Below are 19,461 nucleotides of genomic sequence, written 5' to 3' on the forward strand. Positions count from 1 at the left end.
TGGCAAGACTTGTCTCTTTTGCAGTCTGTTTAAGGACTACTTTTCATTTTCTTAATGATGTCATTTAAAGTTCTAAATTTTGATGGAATCTCATTTATTTTTTTCTTTTATACATGTTTTTTATATCCTAGGAAATTCTTATCTACCCTAAATTCATAAACATTTTCCCTTAAAATTTCTTCTTAAAGTTTTATAGTTTTAGTCTTTCATATTTAGGTTCATAGATCCTTTCAAGTTATTTTTATGTATGGAAATAAAGGGTTGAGATTAATTTTTTTTTTTTGGTAGCGGGGATCGAACTCAGGTCCTTGCACTTGCACAGCAGGTGGTGAAACCACTGAGCTAAATCCCTGGCCCAAGATTAATTTTTTATATATGGATACCAGGTGTTCTAGTGCCATTTGCTGAAAACACTGTCTTTTCCTCTGCTCTTGAATTGAGTTTATGTTCTATAAATTGTTAATGTTGAATAATCTTTCAAAACTCAGTGGACCATATATGTGTGGTTCTATTTCTAGATTCTGTTTTATTCCAATGATCTGTATGTCTTTCCCTACACCAACACTGCCTTGATTACTGTAGGTTTAGAGGAAGTCTTAAAATTAGGTAATAAATGTCTTCCAACACTTTTTTGTTTTGTTTTGTTTTTTTACTTTTCTAGGTGCTTTGTACTCCTACATAACTTTTAAATTTCAATATCCAGTTCTTCATTTCTAGCAAGTACACATAGACCAGAATTGTTACATACCTTGTGTTTTTTAATCCTGCTAAATTCAAATACAAATTCTAGGGGCTCCTAGAGATTTCTTAGTATTTTCTCTGTAGATGATCATTTCATCTACATATAAAGATTTTGCTGCTACCTTGCCAGTCCTATCCTAATTGTGTTATTTTATTGCCAGACTATTTTGGTGGGGCCTAGGTTTCAAAGTTTAATGGACAGATAAAGAGTAAGCATATCTGCCCTTGTTCTCCACCTTAAGGAGAAAGCATTGTATTTTCTCCATTCATATAAGGCATTCTCTCTGGAAATATGGAGTACATGTCTTTGATCTGTTGAGAAGGTTCTGTTCTACTTCTAGTCTCCTGATAGCTTTTACCATGAACAGCTATAGAATTTAGTCCAATACTTTTTCTTCAACTACTGGCAGGATCACATGGCTTTTTCCTTTCCTTTGTTAAAAATGATGACTTTTGGGGGTGGATCTTCCAGTGCTGAACCAACACTGCCATCCCTATAATAAAACCACTTTCTACATACTGCCAGATCTGACTCTTTTTTTTTTTTTGGTACTGGGGATCGAATTCGGGTCCTTGCGCTTACACAGCGGGCTGTGAAACCACTGAGCTAAATCCCCAGCCCCAGATCTGACTTCTATGGTTTGTTTGGTTAAACAAATTTTTATCTGTGTTCACACTTTTTTCTTCTATTATCTTTATCCAGTTTTAGTATTAACACAATGTTGATTTCCTAAAAGGAGGGGAGAAGTGTTCCTTCTTTTTTCTGCTTTAAATGTTTGATATAATTTATCAGTTAAAATGTATATGAGCCTGCTGTTGTCATATTACGTAGGTTTTCAAGCTAGGAATATATTTTATTTAATAGGTGCTATTCAAATTTTATATTTCCTCCAGAGTCAGTTTCATTAATTTGTCTTCCCAAGGTACTTCTCAGAAGTTGTCAAGGGCCAGGGATTTAGCTCAGTGGTTTTGCGGCCTGCTGCACAAGTGCAAGGACCCGAGTTCAATCCCTGATACCAAAAAAAGAAAAACAAAAGAAGTTGTCAAATTTATTTCGCAAAAGATTTTTGTAATGTGCTTTTTATATCTTTTTAAATTCTGTAAAATCTGTGGTAATGTCTCCTGGATCTTGATATTGTAATTTTAAAAATGTATAATTGATATTGTGTAATAGGAAGTAAAGGTCTAAAGGAGCAGGGGAAGTGGGAGGGGTAAGGGAGAGGAAAGAAGGGAAAAGAAAAAATAGGTGAAAAGAAAAAAATGGAAACAAAGTGTTTGCAGATAGGGAAGGGTGGAGGGGGTGAAGGGAGGGCAGGGGAAGGGGAAAAAAATAACCAAGATCCTCATGTAAAGGTACAAGATTCCAATGATGAATGTAACTGTATTTTATACCTAAAATGTACCAATAAACTTAATGGGGGAGGGGGGAAAGACTTGTCTCTAAAAAATAAAAAGGCCTGGGGCTATAGTTTATCTTATAGTTTATCTGGGCCCGGAGATTTAGCTCAGTGGTGCCACACCTGCCTTGCAAGCCAAGGTCCTGAGTTTGATTCCTGGTACCCACCCCCCTCCAAAAACATGTCCTCACCAGATGAGGTGGCACATGCCTGTAATTCCAGCACTTGGGAGGCTAAGGCAGGAGGATCACAGTGAGTTCAAGGCCAACCTGAGCTACATAGTGAGTTCAAGGCCAACCTGGGCTATATAACAAGACCCTTTCTCAAAAACAGTATTAAAGGCCAGGGATTTAGCTCAGTGGTTCCGCTGCCTGCCTCACAAGCACAAGGTCCTGAGTTCGATCACCGGTACCAAAAAAAAAATTCCTACCAAAACAATATTAAAAAAATAAAGTCTGTGTTATTCGTATTTATCCTACTGTATTGCAGAACATTGGAATTTTTAAAAAAATTTTTAAAATAACTTGTCAAACATACACACATACAAAAAATTAAAACCATGCCAGGGATTTAGCTCAGTGGTTTCGCTGCCTGCTGCACAAGCGCAAGGACCTGAGTTTGATCCCTGGTACCAAAAAAAAAAAAAAAAAAAAATTAAAGCCATTCAAAGAAGAGCAATGCAAGGGGAAAAAACTACAATAATATTCAAATACAGTAGAACTCAACCAAAACAAAACTGAAAAGCACTTAAACATTTCTCCATATAACTTAAAAAAGCATCTCAAGCACCAGCAAGACACCAGAGGATGTGATTTGTTTCAGAAAGGTCCCCAGAACCAACATTGAACAAATAATGATCTGGAAAAACACTCCAGTTAGCTAACAGGCTCCACATAAACCAAACTTCTCCCTAATTTAAATTTCAATAGTCATATGACCCACAATGGGAACACAATCTGAGAAATAAGTTACTAGGCCATTTCATCCATGTGTATCCTTAATTACACTTTCAGTTTCTCACACTAGAGAAACTATTTGGTATTTACACATGTGTGTCCTATTTATTTCACTTAAGAGGATGGCCTCAGTATGCGTCCATTTGGCTATAAATGTCTCTAGTTTCTCATTCTTTATGGCTGAGTAGTACTCCATTTTATAAAAAAAAACCACATCTTCTTTATCCAGTTTCCAGTTGATGGGCACTTGGGCTGTTTCCAATCTTTCGCTATTACAAACTGTGCCGCTATAAACATGGGCCCACATATATCACTGTGGTGTATGATTCTTTTAATTCTTTTGGGAAAATACCAGCAGGGGAATAGCTGGGTCAAATGGGACCTCTAGCCCTAGTTCTTTGAGGTATCTCCATACTGACTTCCACAGTGGTCGCACCAGTCTGCACTCCCACCAGTAGGGGAGCAGGGTTCCTTTCTCCCCACACCCCCGCCAGCATTTCTGATTGGGTGATTTCTTAGTAGCAGCCATTCTTTGTGGTGTGAGGTGGAATCTCAGTGTTGTTTTCATCTGCACCTCTCGAATGACCAGTGATGATTAGAAATTTTTATCATCTCCACCTTCCCTTCTACTCTCTCTTGACCTCCACCTTCCTCTCAGTTCTGCTCCCACTAACCTCCCTCTTCAACTTTCAGTTATGTTTTTTGTTTTGTTTTGTTTTTGTTGTTGTTTAATAAAACACTTCTGGTATCCCTGATAAACTTACTCCCAGACCTCTTAGATGACTGGTTTCTTCCAGACTAGATATTTATTCATGTTCAGCTGTCTTTCAGGAGCCAATGAAATTACTTATCAGTAGAGCCAGTACAGCCAGCTGTGAACCCCTCCGAGTGAAGCTTCCCTGTATACCCGAACTGCAGTAGGCCCTGTTGCCCTTACCCGCTAGCCGGTCTGTGTACTTCTTGGCTGCCTTTCTTGCTATAATGCAAGCCCTTTGTACTGTGTGCTACAAACCAGAAGATTGCTTCCCCAGCCTTGTTAAATGAACGTTTTACCCAGGCAAGGTGGCACATGCCTGCAGTCCCAGCACTGGGGAGGCTGAGGCAGGAGGACTCCCATGAGTTCTAGTCTAGCCTATATAGTGAGTTCAAGACCAGGCTGCACTACTCAGCTAGACCCTTTCTTCAAAAAATAAATTTAAAAAAAAATTTACCCAGTTTTAGTCAGTCTGGAAGTGCTTTGAGTTGATTTTTGCATCTCCTTATAGGTGTTGGCCCTGCTTCTGTGATGGTTGGGAATCTGGTTGCTGGAAAACGCATAGCACAAGCTGCAGGAAGGGATCTGGGCCAAATTGAAGAAAATGATTTAGTGAGGAAGGTAAGTGTTGATTTTTGAACCGAGTCAAGGATGTAACTTACACTTCAGGTAGCAGAAGAAGGATGTATTATATGACTTTTTGAAAATTGCTGACATTTTTTCTGCTTTATGATTTCAGCACCAGTTTCTGGCAGAGATTTTGCAGTGGCGAGCCCAGGCAACTCCTGACCATGTCCTCTTCATGCTGCTAAATGCCAAGGTAGGAAAAGTTCCGTTGCACATCTAATCAGCTGAATCCTGTGGGAGTAACTTAGAACTTCTTGGTGTCCTTTTTAATTAGAAATTATTTGTCACCACCTCTAAAGAAGGAGTTACTGCTCTCTCCTTGTGTTGATATATGAGGATTTTCGTGGAGTCACTTTAGGGTTGTAAATGAGACCTCCCAGGATGCTTTGTAAAACACTGTCTTGTTTTACCATCAAGTCTCCTTTATTCAGTTCTGATAAGAATGTTGGGGGTGGGGCCGGGGACTCAGCTCAGTGGTTCCACTGCCTGCCTCACAAGCTCAAGGTCCAGAGTTCGATCCCTGGTACCAAAAACAAGAATGTTGGGGCTAATAGTGCAGTTACAAGAGTGTAGCATACTTTATGCCACATAGGGTTTTGGGCCAGTTTGACTTTTGGGGGGAGGGTGCACCGGGGATCGAACTCAGGACCTTGCACTTACGAGGAAGACGCAGCACCACCGAGCTAAATCCCTGGCCCTGTCCAATTTGACTTTTTTTTTTTTGGTACTGGGAATCAAACACAGGACTTTGCACTTGTTAATATTCCATGCTGGATTCGCCCAGACTGCCAGACAGTGTCCTAACTACATGTCGTTCCTCATGCCTAGAACACTGTTTTACTGAACTTTAGTTTGCTATTGTGCCTTATGAATTTAACACTGACTTTATTTTAGTGATACAACCTTAATGCCAAATTAAGGCAGTTAGCTAGGGCCGGGGATTTAGCTCAGTGGTTTCGCTGCCTGCTGCGCAAGCGCAAGGACCCCAGCTCGATCCCCGGTACCAAAAAAAAAAACAATAGACAGTTAGCTAAATAAATGATGGCATACAAACATGATTACTCTCTCTCTCTCTATATATATATATATATATAATATATATATATTCAGTGCATTATTATTGAAGAATATTTGAATATTATAGAATATTTGATGTCCCTAAAAATTCATAATGCATTAATGAAAAATAGAATATAAAACATTAATAATTGAGTTTATACTGAGGACCCTGTTTTAGGTGCTTACAGTTCATATTGTATTTTAATGTTGAAGAAACCAAGGTGCGTAGATTACGCAGTAAGGGGTGTAAAGCTAAAAAATTAGCTCTTTTAAAAAAATTTTTTAGCTAGTTATGGTGGTGCATGCCTGTCATCCCAGGGCTCTGGGACAAGTTCCAGCACAGCCTAGCCTGGGCAGTTTAGCAACTTAGTGAGACCCTGTCAAAATAAGGAATATAAAAGACCTGGGGACATATCTTGGTGCCTAAGCCTGAGTTCAATTCTCAGTACCGTAAAATAGTAATGATAGTAATCATAAAAATTAACATTTTTTAAAATTTTATTTTATTTATTTAATTTTTTTGGTACCAGGGATCAAACTTGGGTCCTTGCACTTGCGCAGCAGGTGGCGAAACCACTGAGCTAAATCCCCAGCCCCGATTTTTATTTTTTATTAACAAGTATAAATTCTATATATTACTAGGTTCAGTGTGATAATTCAATACATGCATGCAGCGTGTGCCAATCAAATGGAAATTAGCTGTTTCCATTCATTAGAACAATGGCTGTGGAGCACATGTTCTCTTTTTTGGGGGGGGGTGGGTACCAGGGATCGAACTCAGGACCTTGCGCTTGCGAGGCAGGCAGTGGCACCACTGAGCTAAATCCTCGGCCCAAGCACACGTTCTTAATCAACACATTGTACAGCTCTGACAGGTGATACAGTATGATGCTGCTGTTTTAAAATTGTTGTATGTAAAATTATATATATACACTCATTTTTAGTACTGTTTTACATTAATCAAATTTAAAAGTTTTTTAAGAAACAGCTCTGTAAAACTTGTAATTTGTGAGATTTTTACCGATTATAAAAATATAGTATGAAATAGTCTGGTACTAGCATGATGGATAAAGAACAACCATCTGGAATACAGTTTGGCATTATCCTGTAGAGTTGAAGCTTGGCAACCTACTGACCCCCAAGTTATAAATCTGGGTCTATACTCTATCAAAACTCACGTATTTAAGCATCAAGATACATTTCCAAAAATGGCAATGTTCATCAGCAGTAAAACAGATGAATAAATTGTCACATCTTCACATATTACACAGCAGTAAACATGGAAGAACTATACCTACATACAGCAACAAGATGATGCTTAATGTTGAATGATAGAAATAGCACAAAGGGGTATATACAATACAATTCCATTGATAATGCCTCCCAGAAATTTCATGTGCACTAAAAGTATACATCAAAAGAAATCAGTGATTAACAAAAAAGTCAAGATGATGCTTATCTGTGGAGGGAAAGAGGGCTGTGAGTGGGGGACCTGTGGGTGCTTTTGAGCTGCCAGGGTGGTCCTCCCTTGTCAGCTGGTGCTTACACTGATGCTGGCTTGATAGCTTTTCATCAAACTGCGTGTATGTTTTGTACTTTCCCTTACATGTGCCATGTTTTACAAGAGGAAGGGCTTCAAAAGCTTAGCTCAGTACAGGGGCAACCCACTTTGTGGTCCTCCTTCTGTCTCTCTTAGACAGAAGCTTTCTTTCTTTCAATAAAGTTTTCCTACTTATTAAAAAAAAAAAAAAAAAAAAAGCTTAGCTCAGTACAAGTTTATGAAGGTCCACAAAAATTATTTTCAGGATCCAGAAAAGTTGACCCATTTCTCATCTCCTAATCTTTATTATTAGCTGGTAGACTCTGATGACTGTTTTTGTTTACATCTTTACTATTAGTAAACTCAGAGCCAAATTTGTGTTTTATACATAGCAAATGGATGTGACCCTTGGGGTCAGCACTTAACTATCTCGACCTCACTTTTCCTGCCCTCCTCATTCTACTCTACTTTGAGTTCCTTTAATTTCACTCTACTCTTACTTCCTCACATAAAATTTATTTTTTAAAGAATTATGTATTTTTTAAATCACTTTAAGCAGGAAAAACTTTAAATAAATAAATATATTTGATTTAAAGTAATGTTCATATACCCTGAGTACCTACAGACATTGAAAAAGGAAGGAAATCTCCCACCTGCCTTTTTGTTTGTTTGTTCTGTTTTGGTACCAGAGATTGAACGTGGGACCTTGTGCTTGTGAGGCAGGTGCTGGAACCACTGAGCTAAATCCCCGGCCCCTGTTCTGTTTTGTTTTTTGAGACAGGATCTTGCTATGTAGTTTAGGCTGGCTTTGAACTCACTATGTAGCCCAGGCTGGCCTCAAACTCAGCGATCCTCCTGCCTCAGCCTCCAGAGAGCTGAGATTACAGGTGTGTGCCACCATGCATAGCTGCCACACCTGGCTTTTGATACTAGGGGAATTTTCACTAATGACTGACAAAGGATAATCTTCTAAAGCACAGGCCTTTTAGGTAGTATGTCATGTTGGCTGTATTTGCCATATTTATTTCCTCACTGAGCTTTTTGTTTGGCTGGTTGAGGTACTTGTTCATTCTGTGGCATTCGGAATTGAATCCAGGGCCTTCCCTCTGAGCTGCATCCCTCGCCACTCTACCTTTTTACACTAAGTTGCCTGGGCTGGGCTGTAACTTGTGATCCTCTTGCTTCTGCCTCCCGGAGTGCTTGGTATTAGGGATATGAGCCACATCCACCCACCTTACTGAGCTTTGATCAGCTTGTCCTTTTCTCCACTTAAAGGGAACTACTGTGTGCACAGCCAGCTGTCTTCAGCTTCATAAGCGAGCGGAGAGGACTGCATCAGTCCTGGGTGACAAAGGACATCTAAATGCAGGAGACAATGTGGTGTTGCTTTACCCACCCGGTAAGTATTAGGTTATTGGTAAACTAGACCCCAGGCTCCGTTACTCACCTCCGTACAGAGGAGAGGACAGAACTCAGGGTCAGCGTCTGCAGCCCCAGAAACAGTGCATTCCCAGTACCAAGAGCACCAGGCTGCTAAGACCGAGTCCCTCAGAGTTTTGCATGTAATGGCTCTGCTAGAACCATATCTGCTTTACCTAGACTTCCATTATCAGTACTCGGCACAAAAGGCACCCAGTAAATATTGAATTCGTGAGTGAGTAAATTAATACTTAAACTATCTGACTTTTGGGAATCCTCAAAACAGGTGCTCTGAGGCCAGGCACAGTGGTGCACACCTCTAAAGTTCACCCCCTTTGATACAGCGACATCTGAGAAGTCCAGTTGCTTTTTCTGTAGCAGCCTTCTAAATATTAAATGAAAGCTTAGGTTTTCCTGTCTCTGCTTTTTCTATCCTTTTATTCCTCTAGTGAGGCATCCCTGATTTTTGCAGTTATTTTTTCTAAGTAATGTCAGTTAATAACATTAACATATCTTCAAGTGTTTATCAGAAGTTTACTTCTGATTTCTCCTTCACTATTTATTCTTGGCTTCTCTCTGTAGTTTTGTTTTTTTGGGTTTTGGGGGGCTTTTTTGGTACCGGGGATTGAACTCCGGTCCTTGCGCTTGCAAGGCAGGCAATGGAACCACTGAGCTAAATCCCTGGCCTGTAGTTTTGTTTTATATGCTTCTTCACTATCAATTTCCTTTAATTTTTAAATTTTCTTCTGCTGGTATCTTGTTAAATTGTGGTTCAACCCATCTGGCTTGATTTCATAAACTGGTTTTGGAAGGTCTGCATTTAATTTCTTAGTGATACTGTTAGGGGGGGCTAGTTTTTTGTTTTGTTGTTGGGTTTTTTTGGTTTTAGTTTGGAGACAATCTCGCTGTGTAGATCAGACTGGCCTCGAACTCACAGAGATCCTCCTGCCTCAGCCTCCCAAGTGCTGAGAAAACAGGCCTGCACCACCACACCCAACTTCTTAGTGATACTAGCAGCTAAGTGACCTCTGACCGTGCCTCTGTTTTACAGGCATCGAGTTGATTGCTGCATTCTACGGCTGCCTGTATGCAGGGTGTATACCTGTGACCGTCAGACCGCCTCACGCCCAGAACCTTACTGCCACATTGCCTACTGTCCGTATGATTGTTGATGTAAGTGTCAAGTGTACCTTGCTTTGTCCTTATCTCATGAAGCCCAGATTCAAACAACTAAGGAGCCTTAATAATTTCTCAGTTTTGTTGGGTCAAGAAGTCAAGTTTTGTTGGGCGTGGTGGTGCATGCCTGTGATTCCAGCATTGAGGAGGCTGAGACAGTGTCACCATGAGTTCAAGGCCAGCCTGGGCTACATAGTGAGTTGAAGGCTAGCCTAGACTGCCCAGTGAGACCTTGTCTCAACACCCCACCCCCAAAAGTAAAATTTTAGCTAGGCATGGCGGACAGTGTCTATAATCCTAGCACTGAAGGAGGCTGAGGCAGGAGGATGGCAAGTTTGAGCTCAGTGTGGGCAACTTACCAAAACTTCATCTTAAAAATAGAAAAAGTAAGCTGGATATGGTAGGCTCATCAGTAATCCCAGCACTCAGGAGGCTGAGGCAGGAGGATCACTATAAATTTGAGGCTGGTCCGGGTTACATAGTGAGTTTAAGACCAGCCTGAACTATCTATATAGTGATATCTTGTCGCAAAAAAAAAGATTAGTAAAAGGGCTGGGAATGATTTTAGTGCAAAGGCCCTGGTTTTCAGTCCCTGGGATTGCCAACAAAAAGTCAAATTTTTCTCATAAAACCTATCTCCTAATAAATAAATAAATAAATAGCCTATCTCCTGTTCTTTAATCCGGCCAAAGTAACCCTTGTTACTCAGTAAAGAAACTGTAAGAAAATAGTTATTAGTGAGATATGGAATTGTGGATATTAATCCTGAACATTAAGGAGCTAAAGCCGTCATTAATAATTATCCCTAAAACTTGTCCTCTCCTTCATAAAACATGTTATCTGTCTGTTATTTCTCCTCTACGATAAGCAGTGTAATTTCACACACCAAACTCTGAATTCTCCCCAGTGTCAGATCACTTTTAGTTTAGTTTTGTAAATTCAGTTGGTGTAGCATTAAAAGATGTCCAGTTAGGGGCTGGAGAGTTAGCTCAGTGCACCTGCCTCGAAAGTGCAAGGTCCTGAGTTCAATCCCCAGTACCGCACCAAAAAAAAAAAAAAAGATGTCCAAGTCTGGGTGTGGTAGCACAGGCATGTAATCCCAATACTCTGGGAAACTGAGGCAAGAGGAACATAAATTTGACCCCTACCTGGGGCACTTAGTGATTTAGTGACCCTGTCTTAAAAGGGGGGAGGATAGGCATATAGCTCAGTGTGAAGGCCCTGGGTTTAATCCCCAGTACTGCAAAAGAAAAAAGATGTCCAGGAGCCCAGGGATTTAGCTCAGTGGCACCGTGTCTGCCTCACAAGTACAAGGTCCTGAGTTCAATCCCCCATACCCCAAAAAAATGTCCAAGGCTTGGGGGGCATACATCAGTAGAGTGCTCATCTAGCATGAGCAAATCCCTCCATTTGATCCTCAGCACTGCAAGATAAAAGACATCAAAACCTTATTCTGGAATATGTGATAAAGTTTTTACCAGATTTAAGAATTGAAATTAAATACTTCTCTATGGCACCATATCCTCATGTGCATTAAAGCACAAGGCAGTGTTGGCCAATGGACTGAAAGGTTACAGAATTCTAATTTACTTAATGTTTGTTTCTCTGAGAATTACTGTTCTGTTAGCAGCATAAAAGCCATGTTCATCATGATTGATTTTATTATACAGTTTGATTCAGCCAAATGCCCTTATTATAGCCTACAAAGTGGACCAGGAAAGCCGGAAGAGGAGTTTCTTTCTGTTGATTTGCATTTCACACATCCCAGGCCAGGCTCAGTGTCCATGGGCTTGTGTCTGAATCTGTGTCCTGTGAGGAGTGCAGCGCTCAGGCTGCTCCGTCTCCCTGCACTAAGCTGTGGCACACATGGCTCTACATGTGTGTATCTCGCTCCTTTCATTCCCCGAGCATAAAGAAGTCATTATTTTCGGGGCTTAATGAAATCTGGGATTGCAGGATACATACTGAGAGTATAACTAAAATATTTAAGAATCACTATTGTAAGCTACAACTTGTTGCTTGGGAAAAAGTCTTTCATTTCAAGAGAATTAAGCATTACACATTTACAGTAGTAAAAGTGCCAAGGCAAACACCAACCCTGATCTTTGAAAAGTTAATAGTACCTTGTCCAGTACCCTATGCAAGTTGCTTTTAGTAGCAGCCAGAGCTGCTTATTGCTGTCTGTCTCATTTCTAGGTTAGCAAAGCAGCTTGTATTCTTACCACCCAGACCCTAATGAGGTTACTAAGGTCCCGGGAGGCGGCTGCAGCTGTGGATGTGAAAACCTGGCCGACCATCATCGATACAGGTGAGAGGAAGAGTCCTTTCTCCAGAGCTGTTTCGGAAGCAAGAACATTCGCCACCTGGGATTTTCTACATTCTCATGCCAGGCACATTTGTATGTCTTTCATGTTGAAACGCATTCCATCTGCTAAGGCAGAGAGAAAACCTTGCAAGCAGCAGAGTTGGGTCTCATTTTTTTTAATTTTTTTTTTGGGGGGGGGGGAGTTTAGTTTATTCCTCTAAACAATACTTTTCTTTGGAAAACAAACCCCATGGAGTTTCTGCCATCAAGTTGTTTAACTTATTTCTAGAAGCCTAGTACATGCAGAGTTGAAACTACAGGGGAAAAGTTTTAAAAAGGAGATCCTACAAGAGGAAAACTCAAGCTATTATAACAAATATTCCTTTAAACACCAAGATAGCTCAACACACTTCAGACAAAAGATTTGGTCTACTAAGGAATCCAGCCTGGTAACTACACACTTAGTCCTCACGAAGTTAACAGTAAGTTACAAGTCAAAGGTCTCATTTTTTAATCTAATCTGCCAGTCCACGTGTTTTAATTAGAGAATTAAGACCATTTACATTTCACAGTTAGGATGGAAAGGTATGTATCTGTTAATTCCTATCTTATCTACTCTTCCTCTTCTGTGGATAGCATTCCTTTAAGTATTTTCTGCAGTGCTGGCTTAGTGGACATGGACATCTTTAGTTTATGCTTAGAAGGGCTTTATTTCTTCATTTTTGAAGAAAGACAAAAGCTAATATTCAGCTTGTGGGACCTAAGGACTGGACAGTAACCAGATCCAAAGAACCAGCTCATAGTACTCCAGGAGTTCTTCAACCAAAGTATTTGGCCAGGCGTGATGGTGCACAACTATAATCCCAGCACTCTGGGAGTCTGAGGCAGGAAAATCATAAGTTCATGCCTATACTGGGCAACTTAGCAATTTAGTGAGACCTTGCCTCAAAAATAAATAAGATCTTGCACATGCCTATAATCCCGCCCTTGGAGTGTTGCAGCAGGAGGATTGCCACAAATTCAAGACCAGCCTGGGCTACATAGTGAAACCCTAACTCCAAAATCAATCAATCAAAAGAGCAAACAAATAAACTTTTTAAAAAAATAAAGTGGGCCAGGGATTTAGCTCAGTGGTTCCAGTGCCAGCCTGGCAAATGCAAGGTCCCGAGTTCAATCCCCAGTACCAAAAAAAAGTATCTTGCTGTTACTTTTGGTGTCATCCAAAGGCAGTTAGGATATCATGCCAGCTGTGGCTGTGTATACATGTAGGGCCATATGAAATACTGATATAGTCTGACCTTGACTTCTAGAGCCAACATAGTTGATTCAGTATTGGACCAGAAGTCACAAGACTTGGGTGTGAGCTTCACTAGAGCTTGCTGCCTGTATAACCTTGACTGGGATGATCCTTTCCTAAATACTGCCTCCCTAACTGACTGACGTGCTTATTGAGAAGGTCTATCATATGATCTGAAAATAATTTCAAAACTGTAACACATGTGAATTTTAGGTGATATTTACTAAAAAGGAGCAGCCAGCCATTGTGGTGTACACCTATAATCCCAGCACCTGGGAGACTGAGGGACGAGGTTTGTAAGTTCAAACCCATCTTGGTCACCTGAGTGATTTGGCCAAACCCTATCTCAAAATTTAAAAGGCCCATGGGTCGGGAATTTAGCTCAGTGGTTCCACCACCTGCCTTGCAAGCACAAGGTCACATAGCTCATCAAATAGAGCCGAGATTTGAAGACCAGCAGCCTGCTTATTACTATGCTATATTACCCCTTACTAACCTCTGTTAAATGAATTCACCTGATGTAGATTTGCTTATTTATATTTTCTAGTGGTGTCCTCAACCCCATCCCACCTCAGAGTGAAATTCATGAGCTGCTTGGTTAAATACAAGAAACCCAAGCTTTCATAAATCTCAGAAGCTAAATTTGGCCATAGCAGAGCCTAACAGAAGCATAACAGAAGACCAGTTGAAGAGCAATGGTTTTCATGTTCCAGCATGACTAATGACACTGAGTTTGTTTCTTTTCATTGCAGATGATTTACCCAGGAAAAGGTTACCTCAGCTGTATAAACCACCCACTCCTGAGATGTTGGCATATCTTGATTTCAGTGTCTCCACGACTGGCATGCTTACTGGAGTGAAGGTAAAGCAGGCTGGATGTATGCACTCACTTGCCAAAAGCTGGTCAGATGCCTGGCTGCCATAAATAGAGATGACCACTGACCCGAGACTCATGCAGAGGCCCCATGGTTGAACTAGAGGCCAGTAGGCGGAGGATCAAGGGTCCCTGCTATATTTAAATAAAAGCATTGGCTCAGGGTGGATATTTAGCTCAGTGGTTCCACCACCTGCCTCGCAAGCACAAGGTCCTGAGTTTGATCCCCAGGTACCAAAAAAAAAAAAAGCATTGGCTCTTCTGGAATAAGTTATCCCAAGGAATTGTATTATGAAGTGTCTGACCCTAGCATAAAAGCTAACTGATGTTACAAGTTCTAGTTAAGGTCACTATGCAATCATAGACTGATATATCATAAAGTTCAGTATTAACTAGTGAACAGAAATATGTTGCCCTAATTTAGATTTGGATTAAGGCAGGCGGCGGAACCACTGAGCTAAATCCCTGGCCCTGGATTAAGTTTTAAGGCAATAAAAATATCCATCACTTGAGGAGTTTGGGGAATTGAAACTTTTCAGAGCTGTTTCCCTGTGTGTGGGATGTCACTTGCATCCTGTTCCATGTTCCTTCCTTTCTAGATGTCCCACTCTGCAGTTAATGCTCTCTGTAGAGCCATCAAGCTCCAGTGTGAGTTGTATTCTTCTCGGCAGATCGCCATCTGCCTTGACCCTTACTGTGGACTTGGCTTTGCACTCTGGTGTCTCTGCAGGTAAGGATGGAAAAGTCAAAGACACGGAATACTTTGGGGCTGCTATAACCAGGTCATCTTTCCTTTTGCTCCTTTAATTTGCTACGGTTTTTAGTAAAAGGCTGTTTCTCTGAGTTGTCTGGTATTGTCTGGATTCCCTTTTTCTTCTCTTCTGTTTTATACCTCATATAAAATGGCAGTTATTCTGTTACCTGTTCTGTGCTTCTCCCTATAATTCTTGTCTTAGAAGCAAAGCCAGATGGTAGGATGATAACTTGGGTGGAATATGACATGCTTTGACAGCCAGCATATACCCCCTAGGCTTGGCAGGAAGGAGCGTAGTGGGATTTGATGATAGCATGTGCCTGGAAAGTAGCATGTGTGCCCTGGCCAGATTGCTTCTTGAATAGCAAATTCCAGCTCCTTCTGTCATCTGCCCCAGGGGCTTTATCTTAGACTTGTATTTTCATTTCCTGTGGACTTTATGAATGCTTTGCAAATGAAATGTGAGCAATCTTCAACTTCTATATGTTTATGACATTCATAATTAAATGTCATATTCTTTGGCTCAGTTGTTCTATACTGGTCTTTCTATAAGAATCAGTTGTCTTTGACATGCTTCACCAGCTTGAACCGCTGGTGGTACACATATGATGGTCCCATTGAATGGCTTGTATCACTGGTGATACAAACACTATAAATTTTATTTTATTTCATTTTATTTTACTTTATTTAATTAATTAATTTATTTATTTATTTATTTTGGTGCCGGGGATTGAACTCGGGTCCTTGTGTTTGCAAGACAGGCGGCAGAACCACTGAGTTAAATCCCTGGCTACAAACACTGTAATCCCTTTTATTGGTCTTTTTATTAGTAAAAATAATGAAAAGTCCCCAGTGGGACTATCGTACAAATTATGGCCCCATTGTGAATCTGTGAACAAAACAAAAACAAATCATTTTGTGGATCATAAATGTGATGATTGGGTTTTCACACTATTGTGTGTGAGAAGTGTCTCCCTCAAACCTTGTTACAGTGTTGACGCCTTTGTCATCTGATGTGGAAAAGAATAATTAATGAGGCTTCCCCAGATTTAGCTCTCCAGAGGTGACAACCACAATGCCAGTACATTTTAAATTCAGGCTTCCTGAGCTTGTAGTGATTCTGCTCTATACCAGGGTTTAGGAAGTTTAGACTTCATGGCTGCAGAGTACACCTGTGCTACGTGGCTATGCCATTCCTCTCTTTTTATCCTAGTCGAGCTATTGGGATTCAAGCCCGCACAGTCCCTCATTGGTATTGTTGTCAGTAGCTTGCTACAGCCTTTCCTCTCAGCCTTCAGCCTCCAGTGGCTTGTGTCTCTAATCTCTACCCCAGCTGCTGGTTTTGCTTCAACTAAAATCACCCTTGAAGGGTTTAATCTCACCTCCTTCATAGGCTTGTGAAGCCCTTTCAGTTTGGCCCCAGCCTTTTTAGCCTTACTCCCTGTGCTTCAGGATTCCACTGGAATGCTATTTCTTTCTTTTTTTTTTTGGTACCAGGGATTGAACTCAGGACCTTGCTGTTGCGAGGCAGGTGCAGTGCCACTGAGCTAAATCCCCAGCCCAGGAATGCTATTTCTAACCTATGCATGCTCCATAATTCCCTGCCTTTGGATACTCTGTCCCTTTTCCTGGAATACCTTCCCTGTCCTCCCCACTTCTTCCAGCCACTCAATTCTTCCTCATTCTTTAAACCCCAGCTCAGATGCCTCCTACTGAGTGACACAACCAGCCCCATCCAACTTTCTCATTTTGAATGAATTGCTCTGTATTCTATGAACTCAATGTCCTTTATTCACAGCTCAGTTACCACACCTACCACAGTCTGCTCTATTTTATGGTTACTATGTCTTGTGAGTTGCATAGGAACAAGGCTGATTCTTAGATGTTTAGATCTAATGTGACTGTCCACTGTCCTTCCCACACAGTAAATATTTGTTGAATTGGTAGTGTTCTAAAATGAGGTGTCTAGGACGAATTAATAACGTTAGTTCTTGCCTTTCTTCATTCCAGTGTCTATTCAGGTCACCAATCCATCTTAATTCCTCCTATGGAGTTAGAAAACAACCTTTTTCTCTGGCTTGCCACAGTCAACCAGTACAAAATAAGGGATACCTTCTGCTCCTATTCTGTAATGGAGCTTTGCACTAAAGGGCTGGGAAACCAAGTGGAGGTACTAAAGGTAAGTTGCAGCCACAACAAAGAACCTAAGAAACCTTGACTAAATAAGTCCTAAGAGCTTTTAGAGAAATGAGCCAGGGCATGATAATAACAGAGTAGAGTTTAGCAGACACATTTACCTGCCTTTTTCTAGCCAGACATTTAAATGGGTATTCTATAAACTCAGGAAATTTTAAATCTTTCATTTTACTAATTTAATGTACTCTTTCAGGGTCTAAACAGATTCTAACTTTTTAGTGAAAAAGATGAGATTCGTTGAGAGCTGAATGAAAATGACTTCATGTAAAGATAAAAGGAAACTGTGACCTCCAGCAGAATTTCCCCGGTATAATTTGAAGCCTCAAAAATTTGAGATTGGAGGTGGCCCCAAAGATAAGGACAGTTCCCTAAAATGTGTCTCCAAGGGTTCTGGTTTTTTTAAGTTTAAAAATTAATACCTGTTTACAATATATAATGATGACCTTCATCATGGGGAGTTGGTTCATGTACATACTACAAGGAGCATATTTCTGGCTATCACATGAGAAAGCCAAAAAACGCCGAATTGTCTTTAATAGAGAAATATGACTTCAGGAAGGAAAACTAGAAATGAGATTAGATACCCAGGTTCTCTTAGTCCCAGCAAATAGAGAGAAACCTAAGGTTCAGAAATGGGGAATAACAGGGCTGGGGATTTAGCTCAGTGGCACTGTGCCTGCCTCAAAAGTGCAAGGCCCTGGGCTGATCCCTGGTACGGGGTGGGGGGATAATAAAGATGTATTGTTGGAAAGCCCGTGGTTTTTAGATGAAAGAAGAAAGGAATAAAGAATGAGCACCTTTGCCCATGATAGTGATTTATTTTTTTTAATAAATTTATTTTATCCCCCCCTCCCAAGCTCCCTCCCCTCCCTATGTACAAAGCTTGTTTCCATTTTTTCTGTTTTCACTGTTTTCCTTGTCCCTTCCTTCCTTTCTCCCTCCCTCCTCCGTTCTTCCCCTTCCCATTTGAACACCTTCTTCCCATTTCCCAACATCCATCATACATTTCAGTCCTTCTTTTGGTTTCTCACACCAGAGAAACAATGTGGTATTTAACCGTGTGTGTCTGATTTATTTCACTTAAGAGTATGAAGAGTATTGTCTCAGGGTGCATCCATTTAGCTGGAAATGGCTGAAGCTCATGTGATAATTTTAAAGGAATGTGTCTTGCATTTTCTTTTCTGAAAGCTGCTTTTCTCTGCATGTCAGAGGTTTAAAAAAAAAAAAAAAAAAGTTCCTTGGCTTTTCTTCACTGAAGAGAGCAGTGGCTCTTAAGCTCTCTGCTGACCCTGCCACCTTAGCCTGTGTACTGAATGTCTTACAGACAAGAGGGATCAACCTGTCCTGCATCCGGACCTGTGTGGTGGTGGCAGAGGAGCGGCCCCGCATCACCCTCCAGCAGTCCTTCTCCAAGCTCTTTAAAGACATTGGTCTGTCTCCTCGGGCTGTCAGCACCACTTTTGGATCCAGAGTCAATGTAGCGATATGTTTACAGGTGATATTACCAAGTCTTGTTTGCTAACACAGCTGCAAGCCTAGGCTCACTTGTGATGGGACTTGAGGCTTTTTACTTTGCCTGCTCTGTGCCTCATTTTGCTCATCTGTAAAATGGATATGATAGTTTCATACTTCCCAAGGTGGGTTGTGGCATCACTGAGTTACTAGATCAGAGCGTGGGGAGAAGCTGACAGGCAAGAAGCAGTGTAAATGCTTTCTCTTAGTATTACTGGTGTGGTGTGTGATGAGCCAGAAGGCTGAGTCCTATTTGGAACACCCTATTTGGGTTTTATTTATATCTGACCTGGTTTTCCATCTTCTCTGTATTTTACACTTTTTTTCCCCAAATGCACAAATAAACCTGCACTCTTATTCTCTTTTCCAGTTAGATGGCAACTTGGCCATGTTATTCTTTGTGGGTAAATAACAGAAAAGGGACTGGAACTAAGTCTGACTTTATGCAGGCTAGAAGCTAATAAAGCAGACAATAGGCATGGATGAGCCTGAGTGAAAGAGGGTGGCATATGCAGGTAGATACTTGCAGGTCTTCTGTGCCCATAGTTAAGTAATTTCAGGAAGTGTTGTGGTACTTCCACCATGGAGCCCCATTAGGGCCTCTTACTCTCAGCTAGGGCTGGTGTTGATTTTGAAAATCCCTGAGCCAGACCTGGGCATGGTGGTACACACCTATAATCCCAGCACTCAGGAGGCTGAGGCAGGAGGATCTGCACAAGTTTGAGACCAGCCCAGGCTTCATAATGAGGCCCTGCCTCAGATGAAAAAAAGAAAATCCCTGGGCCAGAAATGGAAACCCTCCCTGGCTTGGTAATGCTTCAGTGCTGCTGCAGCCTGTGATGGAGGAGAGGAAG

The 19,461-nt window shown here is 40.9% G+C and overlaps 1 protein-coding gene and 1 non-coding gene across 5 annotated transcripts in view; both read left to right on the forward strand.

Annotated features, from left to right (window-relative positions):
• Nucleotides 1-19,461, forward strand: part of Dip2b (DIP2 acetate--CoA ligase B (putative)) — a 238,524-nt gene that overhangs the window by 205,835 nt on the left and 13,228 nt on the right. For all 4 annotated transcript variants that reach the window (XM_087200086.1, XM_004862981.4, XM_004862979.4 and 1 more), the window contains 9 exons: nt 4,360-4,469; nt 4,588-4,668; nt 8,350-8,473; nt 9,545-9,666; nt 11,866-11,977; nt 14,024-14,133; nt 14,745-14,875; nt 16,910-17,078; nt 18,420-18,590. In XM_087200086.1, coding sequence (XP_087056212.1) covers nt 4,360-4,469; nt 4,588-4,668; nt 8,350-8,473; nt 9,545-9,666; nt 11,866-11,977; nt 14,024-14,133; nt 14,745-14,875; nt 16,910-17,078; nt 18,420-18,590 — 1,130 coding nt within the window. The remainder of the gene's footprint in view (nt 1-4,359; nt 4,470-4,587; nt 4,669-8,349; nt 8,474-9,544; nt 9,667-11,865; nt 11,978-14,023; nt 14,134-14,744; nt 14,876-16,909; nt 17,079-18,419; nt 18,591-19,461) is intronic.
• LOC147821524 (small nucleolar RNA U13) lies at nt 15,810-15,915 on the forward strand. The gene has a single exon (XR_015446992.1). It is a non-coding gene; the product is annotated as a small nucleolar RNA U13 (small nucleolar RNA).

Source organism: Heterocephalus glaber, unplaced genomic scaffold (assembly GCF_053883595.1).
Source record: "Heterocephalus glaber isolate CG9 unplaced genomic scaffold, H.glaber_assembly_v1.0 deba00001733, whole genome shotgun sequence".
NCBI classification, from domain to species: domain Eukaryota; kingdom Metazoa; phylum Chordata; class Mammalia; order Rodentia; family Bathyergidae; genus Heterocephalus; species Heterocephalus glaber.